Here is a 17,339-nt window from a genome sequence, read left to right as displayed (position 1 = left end):
AACACACATTGAACACCCACAAGTGATTAGGGTTTTTTAGGTTGCGCCACCTCCTCAGCATCTCGATCACCATCAAAATCCCGCTCTAAACACCCCCTCAGTCCGTCGCCTGAATTTCTTTGTTTTCTTCCATTTCAAGCAATTACTTTGTAAAAGAGATATGGGCTGAAATGCAAAAGGGGAGAGCTTGAGCAAATTCCTTGTTCGTGGCTCTGAAAATACCTGCAGGTTTTCTGCGGGCTGCCCTGCAAATTTCCAGCCTTGACATCAATAATGGCATCATAGTACGGGTTTCGTGCTTTCAAATGGGTTTTTTCCAGTGGAAAGTAAAGATTTTTCTTGGCCTATTTTTGGGCTGAGCTTTGCTTTTTGCAGACTGCTCATTTTGCTGATCGTCACAAACCCGCCTCCAAACGCCATTACATTCACTAATTTTATGAGTTTCTTTCGATTTTTCATTGGAATTTAGAATGCATATAGTATTGGATATTGGATTTCTGGCGGAAAGGACAATATTTTTAATTGATCTAATGTTGATTTTTAGTTGAACTCTAGACCCGAATAGAGCATCTTATTTCAATTAAAGACTCGATTTATTTTAATCAATACAATTAACAAACATAAGCTCGTACGAGTCCTGGATTAAATGCATGAAATAAGATCGTTCATGTGCGGAAATTTGGTTCTGCCTAATAAGATCAACTTTCGAAAATTGGTTCTGCTTAGTAACATGAATTGTTAGGGGTGCATAATTTTGAGTCGCCTAGATAATGTGAAGCTAAACTTTGATATCTCAATGAGAAATAAAATTTACTACAAATGCCATGTAAAAGGAACATTTTTGTGGGTCAAAGTCTCAATGGCGAAATTGAGTACACTGCTATTAGTAGAAATGGCAATGGGTTTGGAATGGGTCTGCCAAAATTTTGGATCCCAGCAATTAAGAAATTTTTGAATTTGGAATTCGTCTTGCCATAGACATGGGATCTAGCAGGTTCAACCCAATGAATTCGAGTTTAATATTTTAAAAATATAATTTTTAAAAAATAATATCCTCATAACTTTATGAATATGAGATAATAATTTTATTGGAATGTCAATTGTGTTTTTACATTTATATATGCATGTTTTTAGATTTTAAAATATGTGTTGTATATAAGTTAAAATCTCTATAAATTATTTATATTATTATTTTAATTTATAAAACTACTAATTCTATGTATTATGTGTAACTATAAATGAGATATACACATTCTTCTTTAAATATACATTCACATATATAATATAAAATATATATGATTGGGTTCGAATCAAATTTTGAACACTAGAACGGATTAAGACTTCAAAACCCACCCCAAACCAAATGAATTTAGATTCTAGTCCGAGTCTAAGCTAGACCTATTGCTCACTCCTACATAATGCTATAACATTATTTATGTGAGTTCCATTTGTAAGATTAATGTAATTTAATGAATATGAATTTTATTGTTATATTCTAAAATTCACTACAATTAAATGTATTTATTTTAAAAATTCATCATATACTAAAATTATTAGTCACTATTTCATATTTTAGTTTAAGATGATAGTGAGATTAAACAAACTCCCTACTATTAACTAAATTTTTTTTATCATACATTTAATTCCAATTTCTTCTTTCACCTATTTAATCCATACGAGAAAGTAAATGGAGCCAAAATAATTATTATCTTTGATCTTTCATATCTCTTGTGAACGAAATGTAATAATTTCAATAAAATTGTTAATATGATGTATGAAAATATAGATTCTATATTAAAATAAAGATGGTTAAAATGATATTAATATGTGACTTCTAAATTCTTATCTTGATTGTTTATTCATATTACGTTGATTAAACCATGTAAACTATTACAATTATTTGACTCTATCCACTCCTGGATATTGAAACATGATGGAAAAATCAGATGAAATCAAATGAACTTCATAAATATACACAAATTATCCTTTGGCTCCTGTACTCGTTCTTTCCCTGCTCTTAGAAAGAGAGTCAACCCATGTTCTTGAAACGAGTTAGCTGGCGACAGCGAAATGGCTATTCCTGGGTCTGCCTCAGCCAAGTCTTGATAACTAGAAATTAAGAACTTACAACTGAATGCATGTTTCCAAACAAATGTTAGGTGATTACAACAGTAAACTTGTCACACAATTACATAAAATACACACCGTCTAGCTCACAGCAAGAAGAAGATGATGAAGAGAAGAGAAACAAGAAAAGAAAGCTTGAAACATTGTGCCAGGCATAGCTCAAGAATCTCGAGCATGTTTGTCTCACAGATATCTTTCTACCTGGAATCTTGGTAAATATAGATAAGGGAATGAAGCAACTTCTTCCACTGTTTGAGAGCATCTACACCTGCTCACACAAGAATAGAGAAGGGTTTATCAGTAACAAGATCCAAATCTCAGAAAAACGGACGATTCATAACACTATGATTTTAATCTTATATAGTAGACAGGACAGCTAACCTCACAAGTACTCTGCTCCTTCAACACCAATACATTTCGAAGCACTAATGCTATCACTTCTTAACAAGCAACGCGCGCTGCAGCTTGATTTCCTGCAATCATTTCTCTTTGCTTTTGTGCCTGTATTACTAATTTCTGATGCTTTGACATCCAATGACTTTTTTGGGCTGACAAGGCATGGCCGTGGAATAGCAGCCACTGTTTGATTTGTAGAATCACTATTTTGGTCATGATCCTCATCTATGAGCCCACAGACCCGCTCCCTGCAAGCAAACAGTGATGGCTGTTAAGCTATTGATGTACCAAGAAAATCAAATAAACAACCTGTAAATCGATTCCAAAACCCCTCACCTGGGCAAGGAGGCATAGCGCCTTCTCAGTGGAGGCTTGTCTGCTTTACCCGGCTGTCCCTCCAGACGGAAAAATTGTTGCTTAAATTGGTCAACTCCACTGAAACACCAAAAGGTTTGATTAAGAGGGCCGACTAGATAGGAAAGGAATACAGATTCACTTTCAACAGATAAACTCACGAAGTGAAACAGATTGTATTATAACATGGTAAAGTAATGAGGTTGAAGCAAATGAAAATAAACAGATGTTGCACAAGTAGGCAATCGTCATGATCCAACATTCTTCTTTGCATAAACCGAATGGAAGCATATATGAAAAGATTGAACAGAGTGACAATATCCGATGTAAAATACCAAGGAACCATCATAAGAGAAAAGACAGACTTGAATGGAGGAAAACAGAAGAAAGTGAACAGAGATGATTTTATTTGATGAAGAAAGATAACCAAAGCGTGTGGATTTTTTATCTCAAACCCGACTTAATAAGGATTGTTTTAATTGCCCGACCTTGGATACATAAAGTGAATCTGGTCCACGCCACGGAGGTACTCCTGGAGCATCTGGGGATGATACTCCAAGATCTGTTTGCTTAATTAAGATACAACGTAAGTACAACTAATTTATGCAAGGATAAAAGCGTCAAGACATTACTAGTGATGCTCGTACCTCCCTGTAAATCAGCTCCCTCACGTCGTCTTTTGTTAACTTTCTCCTTTCAAACTCAAACTCGAACTTCGAAATGTGCTGAGTTGACGGCTCATCTTCTACATTTGCCAGTCCATAAAAATATGGATCTGCCAATGCCTGGAGTAACAAACAATCGCAAATGTCAAGAGATGACAACGAATTGAGTGAGAAAACAATGAATACTTGGTTACAGTAATCTTACTTCTTCAGCAGATGGACGATCTTTAGGATCAAATGCAATTAAACGTTCAAGTAAACGAAGAGCCAAGGGGTCAATATTTGGGAACCTTTGGGATAGAGGTACAGGTGGTTTCTTTTTCATGCTACTCAAATATCTCCGAGCCTTTTCATTTCGAATCTGCACGTACCAGAAAAACCCAATTACTCAAATAGTTTGTGCAGCATGAAAATCCAATCTCTAGAAACTCCAAGGTGTTTCTAAGAGATGAGTTAGCTGAATGATTACAACAGGAACAAACCCTTGAAATGGCTTCAGCAGAAGGTGAACCAAGAAGATCAGTTATAAGATCTAATTGGTGGACAACATTCTTCCCAGGAAACAATGGTTTACCAGTGAGCATTTCTGCAAATATACATCCAATGCTCCAGATATCGATAGCAGGGGTATACTGCAAAAACCGCAAGTTTTAGGAAATCTACTACATAACTTGCGCATAAAAAACAATTCTATCTGTATATTTCAGAGACTAAATTTGATTTAAGAACCCGTTTCCTACTTCTGCAACTGATCTAAACACTCAACCCCAGAGTGATCTTTCAAGATTGTAGGAAATCCAGGGATTATTTCAGCTATTAGTATCCACCAGAATACATAGACCTGGCAATCGACTATCTTAGAAAGGTAGCTTACATTACTCAGTACACCTAAAGTGGATACCGACAAAAGAACTCATATAACCCCTTACATTCTCCAGCAAACCAGGTGACCAATGTATCATTGAAATGCAAGAGTGAAATCAAAAATTCATATGAGCCATTAGCAAAGTCCCAACAGAACTAATGTGAAGAGAGAATAGAACAAGCATCACACAACCTAATAAATGGTAAAAGCCTACTTTTTTCTGATAAATTTTGATAATGATGGAGATTAACCACCATGCCATATATATGCATCCAACTAAAACAAAGAAAACTAGTTCAATCTACAGCAACATACAAAAAGTGGTATAAGTAGAGACCAAAAGTGACAAAGCTCAAACATGTATTTGAAAACTCTAAAGTGCAAACATGGAAACTTACTTTGGAGAAAAAGGAACCACAAAGTTCAGGAGCACGATACCACCGAGTTGCCACGTAATCCTACAGATAATCAGCATTTCAGTAAAAGATTACAATATTGTAAGCAATATGTGTAATAAGCAACAACACTGAGATTACTGCTCCGCAAACTAAGAGAAAGATGGAAAGATTTAGAGAATTCAATGTGAATCCTTCACATCTCTACACAAATCACATACAGTCCAAAAAACAGCAGATGGGGCATCACCAAATGATGCACGAGCTAGCCCAAAATCACAAATCTTTAACTTGCAGTCTGCATTAGCAAGGATGTTTTTGGGTTTCAAATCCCGGTGGAAAACATTTGCTGCAAAAAGGAATACTAGTAAGTCACATTAACTGCACAAAACCACAAGGAAACTAAGGAAATATGAGTTGAAAAAGAAGCCTACCAGAATGTATATATTTTAAAGCTCGAAGCAACTGATACAAAAAGAACTGATGATGCCCAGGAGTGAGATCATCATTTGTCCTGATTACATGGTGAAGGTCTGTCTCCATCAATTCGAACACAACATATATATCCTTGAATTCTCTCCTACATGGGGGCAGCATAATATGCTTTATTTCCACAATGTCTGGGTGCCGAAGCAACCGGAGGAGCTTGATTTCTCTAAGAATGCGAGTCGCTTCAGATACATGCTCAAAAATACCACTGATCTTCTTTATAGCTACCTTTTCTCCGGTGTGAGTATCAACTGCAGCAGCCACCACACCATAACTTCCCTTACCAACAACCTCTTGAATCTCGTATAAGTTTGCTTCACCATATTCGGTGAAGAAGTCCTTGAAAGGCATGTTCTGACATGCCAAAAATAATATCAGCAATGAATTGCATCTAGATAGGAAGATAATGAAGTAATTTCACATACTGACTAGAGGAAGGAAATTGATACTAAGATATTATTAAAATAACAGGAAGCAGTGAGAAAAATGATTTCAGTGACAATGCCCAACATCAGAGTTCAATCTATAATGACATAGTCTTATTTGTCATGTAAAAATGTTCTTGTTGAGGTTCACTTTTGAAGTGAAAATTTCAAGGTTTCATAACCTCATTTGCTTAGCTAGTTTAAGTTACTCCAAAACGAAATATTATATGGACAACCAGACACAAAAAGAAAGCCAACTTCTTCACCCCTCAGATAGAACAGAAATTGCTAGCTTCCAAGGAAACAAGTGTCCTTGTATATAAGGTAAACTCAACCAGATTCCTTTTCTTTTTCTTTGTTGAAGTTGCCCCGTAAAAAAATCTCAGGGATCCATTTTCTACAGATTTTATAATATTGAAACATGAGAATATAAAAGCCAAGCAATAACACAATGAAAAATTTCACCGCAAAGGAGACAACTAAAGAATCAACAGGGGAAATCAAAACCAGACATGTATAAATACCTCACTTATATTAGACTTAAATGTGAAAAAAAAAAAAAAAGAAAAGAGAGAGAGAGAGATAGCCCAGCAAAAGAGGAAAAGGAAAAATCATGAGTCTTAAGCCAGAATTCAGAAAACTTATCTAAACCTCATAAAAATCAAAGAAAGCAAAATGCTCACCTGAATCATTCGCAAATTTCCTCCAGAAGCGAAAACAGAATATATATGTCCTTTCCAAGGCCTCCGGAGAATGGCAGCTTAAAAGCAAGGACGAAAGCAATTCTCACAACCCACTAAAATATTGCTTGTATTAAATAACCCCTTCACATACAAATGAGTTGACATTAAGGAAATAGTCTTTTAGATGCATAAAAGGGCAGAGTTGATTATGTCAAGATTTTGTGTCCGTAAACGACTCATAAACCCTATCCCAAGATCCCTCTTTTCCCCTTTCCTGCTCTTCAGAGAACAGGTGATCTACAATTAAAGAAAACTGAATACTTCAATACTGTCTATCCACACATCATACTTAAACGATTTCAAGATTTGATCTTTCCCTGATTTTCTGCGAACTAGCAAGTTACTACGAAAGAAAATTGACCGCCAAAATTCTATGGCCATATAATAGTCAAGAAGAATGATTTCAAGATTTCTTTTCTGCACCTATTTTGATCATATGCAAGCTGCGAATGAAAGAGATATAGATCCCGACATATGAATGCTTGTGATTTGTGACTGTCGGTGCCTTGGTATTCACTTATATTTGTGAAGTCGAGAAGAACCCACGAAAAGAGGAAAAGTAAAAAATAAAGAAAGAGCCAATGGAGCGTGAGGATTTTAATGGTCAATAAAATATGGCCCAGAAAAATAGATACATATACACCTTCCCCACTTGGACTCTGTTAAAGTAAAGGACAACAAAATTTGCATTCAATGCAATTAGTCATCAGTGCTTTGATATGTGAGCCTTATCTTATCTGTTCACCTTTGCTGTTATTGCCCACACACACCCCTACACCCTTGTGTCTGTGTGTGTTTTGGGAGGAGAATAGGGCAAGTGGGCTGGCCGCTGACCATTTCGTCGGTGGAGACGTTTTGATAAGCTTCAGCTAGCTTACCCTGTATCGGCGGCGGCGGAAGAATCTTCTCCCGCGTTTGACTTGATTAGCGTATAGTTTCCATAATCAAGTATTCTACTCAAAATTGCTTTAAATCTGTTGTATTAGATAATATATAAAATTCTAACTAGTGGATCTTCTAATGCAAGCCCGTGAATAGATCAACAAGGAAATTGCAAAAGAAATTGTGAAGAATGAAATTCGTCGTTTCTCTTGATTGCACGTTTAAGGTTTGATCTACTTAAGAACACAATAAATATCCTTGCTTTTTTTTGCTTGTGTAAAGGACAATCAGATGAAGTATATATCACTGTATGGATGATAAAATCTCTGTTTCTCTTCGTCTATCAATCATGCTTTCATTTCCATTTCCATGCGTGTCTATTCCCTCCTCAGTGGTGGCGTCCTCTTACTTGTTTTGAGCAGATATCTTTTGCCACGACTTCCACGAGTCGCAACTATATCACCAGATTCACAAGAGTTCTCCAAGATGATCTTTTAACAAGGTTGAATGTGCCCATGGCAAAGCATTGTATTCTTTTTCCAGAAACTGGGATATAGATTCTTCTCTAGAACCTCCTTTCTCATTCAACTCTCGAAGAGCCCTTTCTATCATCTGAAAGCAGTAAAAGGAAGAACGTACACCGCACTTAGAAACAATTCCAAGTTTCCAACACAAAATGCATGCTCTCTGTGTTTATAATATATATAGGTCGATCTTTACTCTGTGGTTAGGAGATGGTACATAAGTTCTCTGTTTTTTCACAGATCTATAACTGCAAATTGACCATGAACTAATACGTACATGCTTGGACTGGCCATGCATAAAACGTTAAAATCCATGCACATTCACAAGTTAGAGGGACTAAACATTCATAAGAAAAGCATCTCCTTTTTAACAACATAATCCAAAGACTTGAAGATGAAAAGATTTCAAACACGATCAATATCATGACTTGCATCAAATGAAAATACTATGTTTGGTTTCATTTTTGGGTAATCACTGAGGCAAAATACACTCAATATTTGTCTCTTTGTTTTCACACTTTGTTTGCGTGTTTTTCTATTTATATATATATACACACACTTATGTATATAAATATAACATAAAATATATATGATTTGACAACGGATAACGATTTTATCTTTTGAAAATACAACTTTAAACATAGAAACAAAACATAAAATATCTCCAATATACTCTTATTGATCTTTATTGTTCTCTCACCAAAACACAAAACAAGTCACTCCAAAAACAAAATCAAACACAATGAAAGACATACGAAAAACAATAAATTAAGTGTAAAGTCCCACAAACAGAAACAGAAACACAACACATATCCGGTGGAAGAAAAGAATGATGGTGCATCGTTACCGCAGAATAAGGAGGGTGGTCAGGGGTTTTATATTGAGAAAAGAATTGGTTTAAGCGACTTGGGACGTGGGTTTGGGCAGGTGCAGTTGAGGGGTTGCTTGACTGGGCCTCCTCAACGAGTTTCAAGATAAGTGCTCGAAAGTTTTCCATGGCGTTCTTGCCAGACGTGGTTTGCTTGACTTGATTTATGGAATTGTGGAAAAGGGATTCGCTGTTTAGATGATCTGATGAAAAGGGCTGAGGTGTTTGAGCGTCCATGATTAATTTGTGGAGTAATGTTGGAGAAGTCTTGAAGTTTAGGAGCAGCCAGCAGTACAAATATATATTAGAGTCCTACTCCTACTCCTACTCCTGCATGGGATTAACTGTTTGGAATAAATAATGTTTTTACTCTTCTCTGGCGCTCTTTTTTGGTTGAACATGGATGACATATTTCTTTACCCAATTTTTGTGTTGGAGCTTTCTATTAATGATGATCCTCGTCCGACTATATATATAGGAAAAAATTATTATTAAGAATTATGTTTAGTAGAATCAAACCAATCATAAAATAAGTGCTTGTGATTAGTTATTTTTTCTGAACTGTACATCAATCATAAGACAAGTGTATTTTACTTATGATACAATTAATTCAAGTTCAGGTTCGACCAAATCAAGTTCGGGCTATAATTTTTCATATATAGTTGATTATAATTAAATTTATCTCTTTATCACCATTCGTAAGTTTTTTATGATATAACCGTTTGGTTGTGTTTCCAGTCAGTTTATTTTCACTTTTCACCATTTGGATAGTTGTGATTTTGTTTGGTGATGCAATTCTTATGGCATTCCTATTTTGTATACAAATATTTTGAAATTGTAGCAAACTTGTCAGCCATGTTTTATCTTAGGCCCGCCATTTTGTCATAGCCTTCAAATCAATTAAGTGTTAGTTTCTCTCACAAAATGTCTTTCCATGGAAGACTCTCAAAACCAGCTTGCCTCCTCCGTCCTCCTCCTCCGACCTGTCTGAACGTCCGATGTTCAACCCATTTTTCACCAGCGTCGAGTCCTGTAGTTTGAACATCAACATCCTTCGCCGGAAGAAAAAACTCACCACTCTAGATAAAGTGAGCTCTCTTCTACCTCAGAAATGGTCGAAGCAAATTTGCTGATCGAAGCAGTTTTGCTGGTGGTTGAAGCAGATTCGCATTACACAATATTTCGTCTGCCCGTTGTTATTCTGAAAGTAATTTTGTCCCGTTATTGGTGTATAACAAGTTCCTAATCTACAATGCACAATTTGAGTTGTTTTTCCATTACTTTGTTATGCTTGACTTTGCCAAAATTCATTCAATTTCTTGTTGCTTGTTTTTTCATTAGTTGTTGTTGACATTGTTCTGCCCTGTATCTCTATTGTTTTGTGGCTGATTTGAAGTGGAATTGGAAAATGGTGCAACAACTTTTGTGTGCAGATAAATTGATGAAACTCTTGTAGAAAACCCATTTAGTTGCAGTGTAATTCATGAAAAATGTTCTTACTTTTGAGGTTGCAGTGTGTAAAATGGATTTGATTTATAGTGCAGATTAGATAACTAGTTAGAGGGAATAGTCTAACCATGTACGAGGAATCAATGATATTAAATTTGAAGGGAAGTAACCATTAGCTATCTCTGTACTAGTCGTAATCTGTTTATCCTCATTCAACATTTACAGCTGATGATAATAATCTTTCATTCTTTGGGCGTAATGAAAACAGGAACTGAAATTCATCGCGAAATGTGAAGAACTGAACCAAAGTAATTTCGAATCAGGCACCATACGTACTTTCTGTTTCACACCGAACAGAACCTCTGTTCTTTTTCCTGTTTGTTGTTGCCTTACTCATTATTCGATGGTAATTGCAATTTATGGAGAATATACGATTAATTAATTTGCTTACTTTAGATGTTGAGTAACATAAGTTGTGATTTTAACACGGCAGATGAGTCGAAAGAGGAAGGAGCCATGCACCACGTCTTCGGAGCCAAGGTCAAGAATTAATGATGCTAGGTGGGATTTTCCACGGGTCTCTTTATTCATTAAATTGATGTATGACCATTACAAGAAAGGACAACTTATCTCATTTACATTTAGTGAGCAAATTTGGTGTGAAATAGGTGTTGAGTTGTATGAACGTAATAGAACACAATACACCGTGGCGCAACTTAAGGGCAAGGCCAACAGGTTTCGGATGCTTTGGCGTCAGTTTTATGATTTGGTATATAAACGGACTGGCTTTGGTTGGGATCCAACTACGTATACTGTCACTGCCAGTGAGGATCGTTGGACTGAATGGATAGCGGTAATCGTACATTTCTCATTTTACTTGTAAACATATAATCATTTTCATTTCTTATCATACATCAATTAATTATCAATGATTGTGCAGGCTAATCCGAGAGAGTTTGGCTTGAGAAAGAAGAGTCTTCCTCATTTTGATTTATGTACTGAGATGTTCTCTACTTCTGTAGCCACAAGCAATATTGCCCGTTCCTCCGCCATACCTCATTTCAACAACAATGGCGATGATGAGTTGATGTAAGCTATCCTGTAATGGATCCTTCTCATGCACTCTCCGCCGGAGTTGTGAAGTATCTAAGAACACCAAGAGGAGTGAAGCGGAAAGGGGGGCAAAGTGATCGCTTAAATAGAATTGATACTTGCATTGATGCCATAACGGCTTGTAATGAGGCAAAAACTCGAAAGCTGGCAAAAATTTCCAACGACGATATTGAAAATTGCATGCTTGCGCTTTCTAAAACGGAGGGACTTCCGCGGGATTTGTTCTTTGCAGCGCAAGATCAGTTTGTGTTAAAGGTTAGACGCCAATTGTTCCTTCTCATGAGTGACGCGGACAAACATGCGTGGGTTGAGAGACTCGGCAAGTAACCTCTTTATACGATAACTTGACTGCTAAACCCACTGCTTAGAATGATTTATGAATGTATTGACATTAGTTCATGTTTTTTTAACATTTTGTAGTCGATTGTTGTACTTGGATTTCTTAATTAACAGTGCAATAGTTGGGAATCTGAATATAAGTAGTTATCTTTAATTGTAATCCCATACATTTGTTTAATGATATTGGGGGGGGGGGGGGTAATAATAGGTTTATTTGAACAGGATTAGCAGTTATCACCATACAATTGTGGACACACTATTATACACGAATTTAAGAAGAACGCTTGATTAATTTTAATTTATTACAGTACACAATGACCCTTTAAATTAGTTATTTACTGAACCTTACTGTACATTAATTAATTATTATTAATTTTAAATTATTTATTATAATTAATAGCATATTTCAAACCAAAAAAAATATGTTGTCATGATTTCGTGTAATACTGTACAATATGTGATATTGGGAAATTTATTTAAACAACTTTTAAATAAATATTTATTCTACACAATAATAATGGGAAATAATAATGAGATTATTAAGTTTTAATTATTTATTTTAATGATTAACACATTCTAGTAATACTTATTTTCGGAAAAAAGGTTGATGTCCATACTTTGAGTAAAATTGCACATTATGATTGTCGATAATTTATATTAAATTTATCATTTCATCATGCACAATAAATTTATATTTACACAGAATAAAAATTATCATTTCACTAAATTCATTTTTATACACAATAAATATATTAATTTATCATTTTATTAAATCATTTTTATATACACTATGATTTTGTGTAAACAAAAATAATAAAAATATTAAATTTCTATTTACAGATGTAAACGTAGGGTCCTTCTCAAATAGCAAAACTACCATTAACTTCACTAACTTGTTAGACAAAAGAAAGTCAAACCCCATGCATGAGGTAATGAATACGTAGGTCAGGCTAATTTTGTTGGAAGATTTGCAAAATCCAATTTGTCAGGTCAATTTTTGGTGCTTATTCTCATTATTCATTCCTCATGTTGGGAATTTTTTGTTAACAATAAATAAAAAAATATTTTAATATTTTATTTCATAACAATATAACCATTTGTTAAAAAATATTTATTGCACTTTGTCATCGACCCTCTTTCTTATCAAGTAGTAACTGTGGATGCACAAAGCCCCAAGTGGTGGTAGGTGCCTTCAGTTAATTCATATTTGTATTAACCTATAAGTTCCACATCAAATTATTTAATTGTGAAGGTTGTCTCCATTTCTTTCATAATATTCACCAATACCTTTGAGTAGAAATAGAGAGATGGATGAATCAAGTACCAACACTACCTTGTCTCCTCCTTCTAGGACCAATTTTCCTCATGATACTGGATTATCATGGGCCATTGGTTCTAGTAGTGGGGATGAAGAGACAGATTTTTTCAATATGTCTTCCGATGAGGAAAAACACTTCGTGTTACTTTTTGACGGTGTTATGCCCTTCATATTTTCGGACAAAACAACCACAACATAGTTCTTTTCTGCAAGATTATGATTGGGTGAGCAAGCTTACGTCGGGACACCCAAATCAAATCTTTAATATGATATGGATGAAGAAAGAAACATTCCAAATTTTATGCTCATTCCTACAAGACAAAGGTATTATATTAGAGTCGCAACGGTCGCGTGTCTCTGTTATGGAATCGGTGGCCATTTTCTTGTAAACTGATGGTTTAAGTGAGCGTCAAAGAAAGAGCTGCAAGCGTTTTCAGCACTCGTTGGAGACCATTTTCAAGCACATGAAACGTGTTTGTCGGGCTCTGTTATCTTCTTGCACCGAAACTAATTTGTCTTACCAATTTCAATCATACTCATCTTTCAGTACAGCCGACATTTGTTTCCATATTTTAAGGTTATGTATACATTATTTAATCCATCTTGCACTAATTTTTCCTTTCATAACATTTCAAATTTATACTTTAATAGGACTGTGCTGGGCAATTGATGGTACAATTATACCAGCAAGTGTTACTGTACGTTTACAAAATGCATACCGTTCACGACATGGGATATCTCACATAATGTTATGGATGTTTGCGATTTTGACCTAGTGTTCACATATGTCAGCTGGATGGGAGGGTAGCGCAAATAGTGTCCGTGTGTTCATGGATTGCCTGAACAATGACCCGGATTTTTCTTGGCCACCAGATGGTAGTACTATTACATTCGTAATAAATTCATTGTATACGAGAGGCATATTGTATTTAAACCCTTATTCTAGGGTGATAATAAATGGTTACGTCTCTTGTGATTTCAGATAAATACTACTTAGTGGATTCCTCTTATCCTAATTTTTCTGGGTTTTTGCGTCGTACCGAAAAGATTGTTATCACATTAACTCGTTACAAGGTAACAACTGTTAAAATCGTGGTCCGAAAGAATTATTTAACCAGCGTCATTCTCAATTTCATAATATAATTGAGCGGGCATTTCGTGTGTTAAAGAACCAATTCCCTATTATTAAAGGACCTATGCCCTACTATAGTTTACATTGTTAGCGAGATCTTGTCATTGCTTGTTGTGGCATCCACAACTTTATACGAAAATTTTCCATCAATGACCATTTTTTTTACCATGGGGAACTTGGAGAGTTTGACAGTTATGACAATCTAGCAAACAACAAATTTCATCGTTTGCCTCAGCAATAGCAAGAAGATATTGACACGCAAAAAGCCTTCCGTGTGCAATGACAGGCCATTTGTGGGATGGGCGGGGGACCATTAATGTATAGTTATATGAATAGTTGTATCTGCTATCCGTTAAATCTTAATATTATGAGTTATACAAACAATCTAATCGGAATAGAAGTAACTTTATTCTAAATATAATAATAATGGTATATTTGCAATAAAATTAATCGAAGTAAGCATTTAGAACAACTGGTCATGTTTATTAAATCTTCAATAAGAAAAATATGCCTGTCTCGATAATCTTATCTACTTTTGCGCCGCTAGTTACTTTTATTTTAAGGATATGTCATATTCTTGTAAGCTCATTTTTCTTCATTTAGCATTATTTTAAATATGATAATAATAATAGTATATTAGTTTTAAAAGTAGCTCTTGGAACATACTCAATACTTGTACGTAATTTTAAAATTTAATACATTTATTAAAGTACTGAAGGAGAAAAGATAAAATAAAATAAACGACTTATAATATTTTTGTGAATAATTCTTGTTAACTTTAAATATTCATGAATATATATAATTATTCATAGAGAAATTTAATGAAATGATTTTTTTTTGCAGGATAAATCAACATTCTCTGAAATAAAGTCGAATGACATAAATACCCTTTAGTTTTGTAAATACCCCTTCAAAAGGTATTTGTATAAAATTTTGCTATTGAATAAGAGTGATATTTTTAATCGCAACTCCTACCAAAAAGAGCCTCTCAATTAAAATTGGGTTTGTGAGAATATACTAGATTCAACATTTCTCATACGTAAACAAACTAAACAAAAAGATAACCATTAAAGCATAACATTAAATTTCATTACCATTAAAGCATCACATTATATTCCACCCTACTATGAACAAGGTACACAGTGCTTGCAAACCAGGGGTGCACGTGCATAGCAAATGCTGTAGCGCAGTCCACTACAAGCATACCATTTGCTGTTTTATGAAGTTATCCAACAAACGACCCCTGTTACCACAAAAGAAACACATAGTACTAAAAGATAAATATATGCAGCTCATTGGCAAACTTGTCACATTTCTAGCAAAAAGAACTACAGCTCAGGACAACCGATGCCGCATTATAGAAAATGTTTCATCATCAGCCTTAAGTTGGTGCCTCATCAGGCGCTGAGGATTTTGGCGAGGTGCTGCCATCATTCTGGGTAGAAGAGAATGCAGTAGGCGGAGGATTATTAAATTCAGTGGTTGGGACTCCAGGAATTGGGAGAACAGAGTCTACCTCAGTGTTAGAATCATAAATCTCTTTAAAAAGCGTATCTAATGACAAAGAGTCGCTTGAGCTATCAGAAATTGGGTGAACACAGAATCAAAAATGATAGTTACAGGCTCATTAGACGGCTGGGGATCAACCAAACCTGGATTCGCACCGAACATATCATTACTAGCTTCTTCATCATTGCTGATCCAGATGATCTCATTTTCCTCTTCCTCAAACAGCATGCATAGTTGATCCCACAATGGCTCGTAAGCATTCATATAGCATCGGGCTAGCTTATTCTCTTGTTCATTTTTAGCGTCGAATGGTTAAGACTAATTAAGAAAATAAGTAAAAGGAATTGTCAGTAAGAATAATAAACACAAACCACTTATCATGATTAAACAAAAACCTGACAAATTTGTTCCCAAACCCCATCTTCAGTTGTTACTTTGCGCTCATACACATTCCAAACAACGCCAGTGTGGTTTCCAACCCATTGAAATGTGTAGTACCTCTCGTGAAACTTGTCCAAACGATTGTAACCTTAGCTGTAAGTAACTCGAGACGCGTAAACCTTATTTACGTCAAAAATGGCAGAATGAACAACGTGCATGTTATTTGCGGCAGGACAAAAAATACCTACTTTTTGAGGTCGAGCAATGCTTGGACGAATGTATTCTCCATCTCCCTCGTCCATTTCCAGCTATAGAACATCTAGGGCGGAAAGTAGTACCCGTTTGGCCACATGATGAAGCTGCAAAAGAGAACAAGGTTTGCAGAAGATTAAAATTAAAACACAGCAGCAGGGAGTGACTTTGTAAGGTTGCATGCAACTGCTATTTATAGAGATATTGATGCACAATGGTTGCATGGATAATAGATGCAATTGTGGGGACTTGGTAGTAAAAAAACACACTAAAAGCAATCTGCTAGGAGTAATGAATTGCAGGTTGTTGGCAAGCAGCATTGAAGGCCATACTCTCGTCTTGCTCACTCAACCAAATGTAGTGATTATTCCTCAAGTGGCTGCAACAGTGAGGATTGAAGGGGGAAGATTTGCAAACATTGTGTCAGGCCAATTTCCCTCGTCCTCGCGGGAATGATGCACCTCTTTCTAATTGACTACTAACTCCCAACCACCCGTTCCACTATTAATGAATATATATCATGATTTATGGCAATTGATATGAAGAATAATCACATCAATTTATTGTCAATTGTCACTCAAAAATAGTGCAAGTGGACAATTGCAAAGTGGCTATTAATGATTTAATTATATTATATTATCAAAATAAATAATTATGTATATCTTTTAATACATAATGGGTTAAGAATTGAGATATAAGACGTGTTTTTTTATATTTAATTTTTACATTTTTTATATTTTTATGTGTACAATTAAAAATATATAACAAATAAATTATATTATATATAGTCATTTTACTGGATTGTCTATCGTAATTCTTACAAGAATTTCATGTTCATGTCCGTTTTCATATTGTAGCTCTTCTTTTTGTTCAATTTTTAGTTGCCACTTTTTGTTGGAGGAAAATGAAAATGTTATCATAAATTTAGAATAATTAAGTTAATGTATAATTACACAAGTTTTATCAAAGTAATTATCCAATGATAAGTTATTCCAAGGAACGGGACATACTCTTTAAATTTAAAAATAAAAGGAACAAATTATAATTATAGATAAATAGACAAAACTTTAGTATGATTTATCGAAGTACATTAAAAATAGAAGGATCAAAATT

The 17,339-nt window shown here is 35.0% G+C and overlaps 2 protein-coding genes and 2 long non-coding RNA genes across 10 annotated transcripts; 2 read left to right on the top strand and 2 right to left on the bottom strand.

Moving 5' to 3' along the window:
* Positions 1-1,947: 1,947 nt before the first annotated feature.
* On the bottom strand, positions 1,948-7,066 carry LOC105160034 (mitogen-activated protein kinase 9). The gene is made up of 11 exons (XM_011077299.3): positions 6,400-7,066; positions 5,237-5,645; positions 5,024-5,151; positions 4,806-4,865; positions 4,025-4,174; positions 3,748-3,903; positions 3,525-3,662; positions 3,366-3,439; positions 2,860-2,958; positions 2,509-2,771; positions 1,948-2,395 (listed from the first exon to the last, which is right to left on the bottom strand). Exons 1-10 carry the CDS (start codon positions 6,406-6,408, stop codon positions 2,510-2,512), a joined length of 1,485 nt encoding a protein of 494 aa, XP_011075601.1. The 5' UTR covers positions 6,409-7,066; the 3' UTR covers positions 1,948-2,395; position 2,509.
* Positions 7,067-7,232: 166 nt separating this feature from the next.
* LOC148789474 (uncharacterized) lies at positions 7,233-8,102 on the top strand. Its single transcript, XR_016064651.1, has 2 exons — positions 7,233-7,567; positions 7,764-8,102. It is a non-coding gene; the product is annotated as an uncharacterized LOC148789474 (long non-coding RNA).
* Positions 8,103-9,564: 1,462 nt separating this feature from the next.
* On the top strand, positions 9,565-11,788 carry LOC105161938 (L10-interacting MYB domain-containing protein-like). 7 transcript variants are annotated; one of them, XM_088878584.1, is made up of 5 exons: positions 9,565-9,940; positions 10,451-10,588; positions 10,676-10,743; positions 10,828-11,035; positions 11,123-11,788. In XM_088878584.1, exons 1-5 carry the CDS (start codon positions 9,845-9,847, stop codon positions 11,273-11,275), a joined length of 663 nt encoding a protein of 220 aa, XP_088734710.1. In that variant the 5' UTR covers positions 9,565-9,844; the 3' UTR covers positions 11,276-11,788. The 7 variants fall into 7 exon arrangements, 4 of the variants coding, with proteins under 4 accessions (XP_088734710.1, XP_088734708.1, XP_088734705.1 ...); XM_088878582.1 differs by having other exon boundaries at positions 9,566-9,821; positions 10,676-11,035; XR_016064650.1 differs by lacking the exon at positions 10,451-10,588 and having other exon boundaries at positions 9,567-9,940; positions 10,851-11,035.
* Positions 11,789-15,151: 3,363 nt separating this feature from the next.
* On the bottom strand, positions 15,152-16,377 carry LOC148789473 (uncharacterized). Its single transcript, XR_016067337.1, has 2 exons — positions 16,223-16,377; positions 15,152-16,127 (listed from the first exon to the last, which is right to left on the bottom strand). It is a non-coding gene; the product is annotated as an uncharacterized LOC148789473 (long non-coding RNA).
* Positions 16,378-17,339: the final 962 nt, after the last annotated feature.

Source organism: Sesamum indicum, linkage group LG1 (genome assembly GCF_026168435.1).
Source record: "Sesamum indicum cultivar Baizhima isolate 11 linkage group LG1, ASM2616843v1, whole genome shotgun sequence".
NCBI lineage: Eukaryota > Viridiplantae > Streptophyta > Magnoliopsida > Lamiales > Pedaliaceae > Sesamum > Sesamum indicum.
This window is presented reverse-complemented; position numbering and strand designations above follow the sequence as displayed.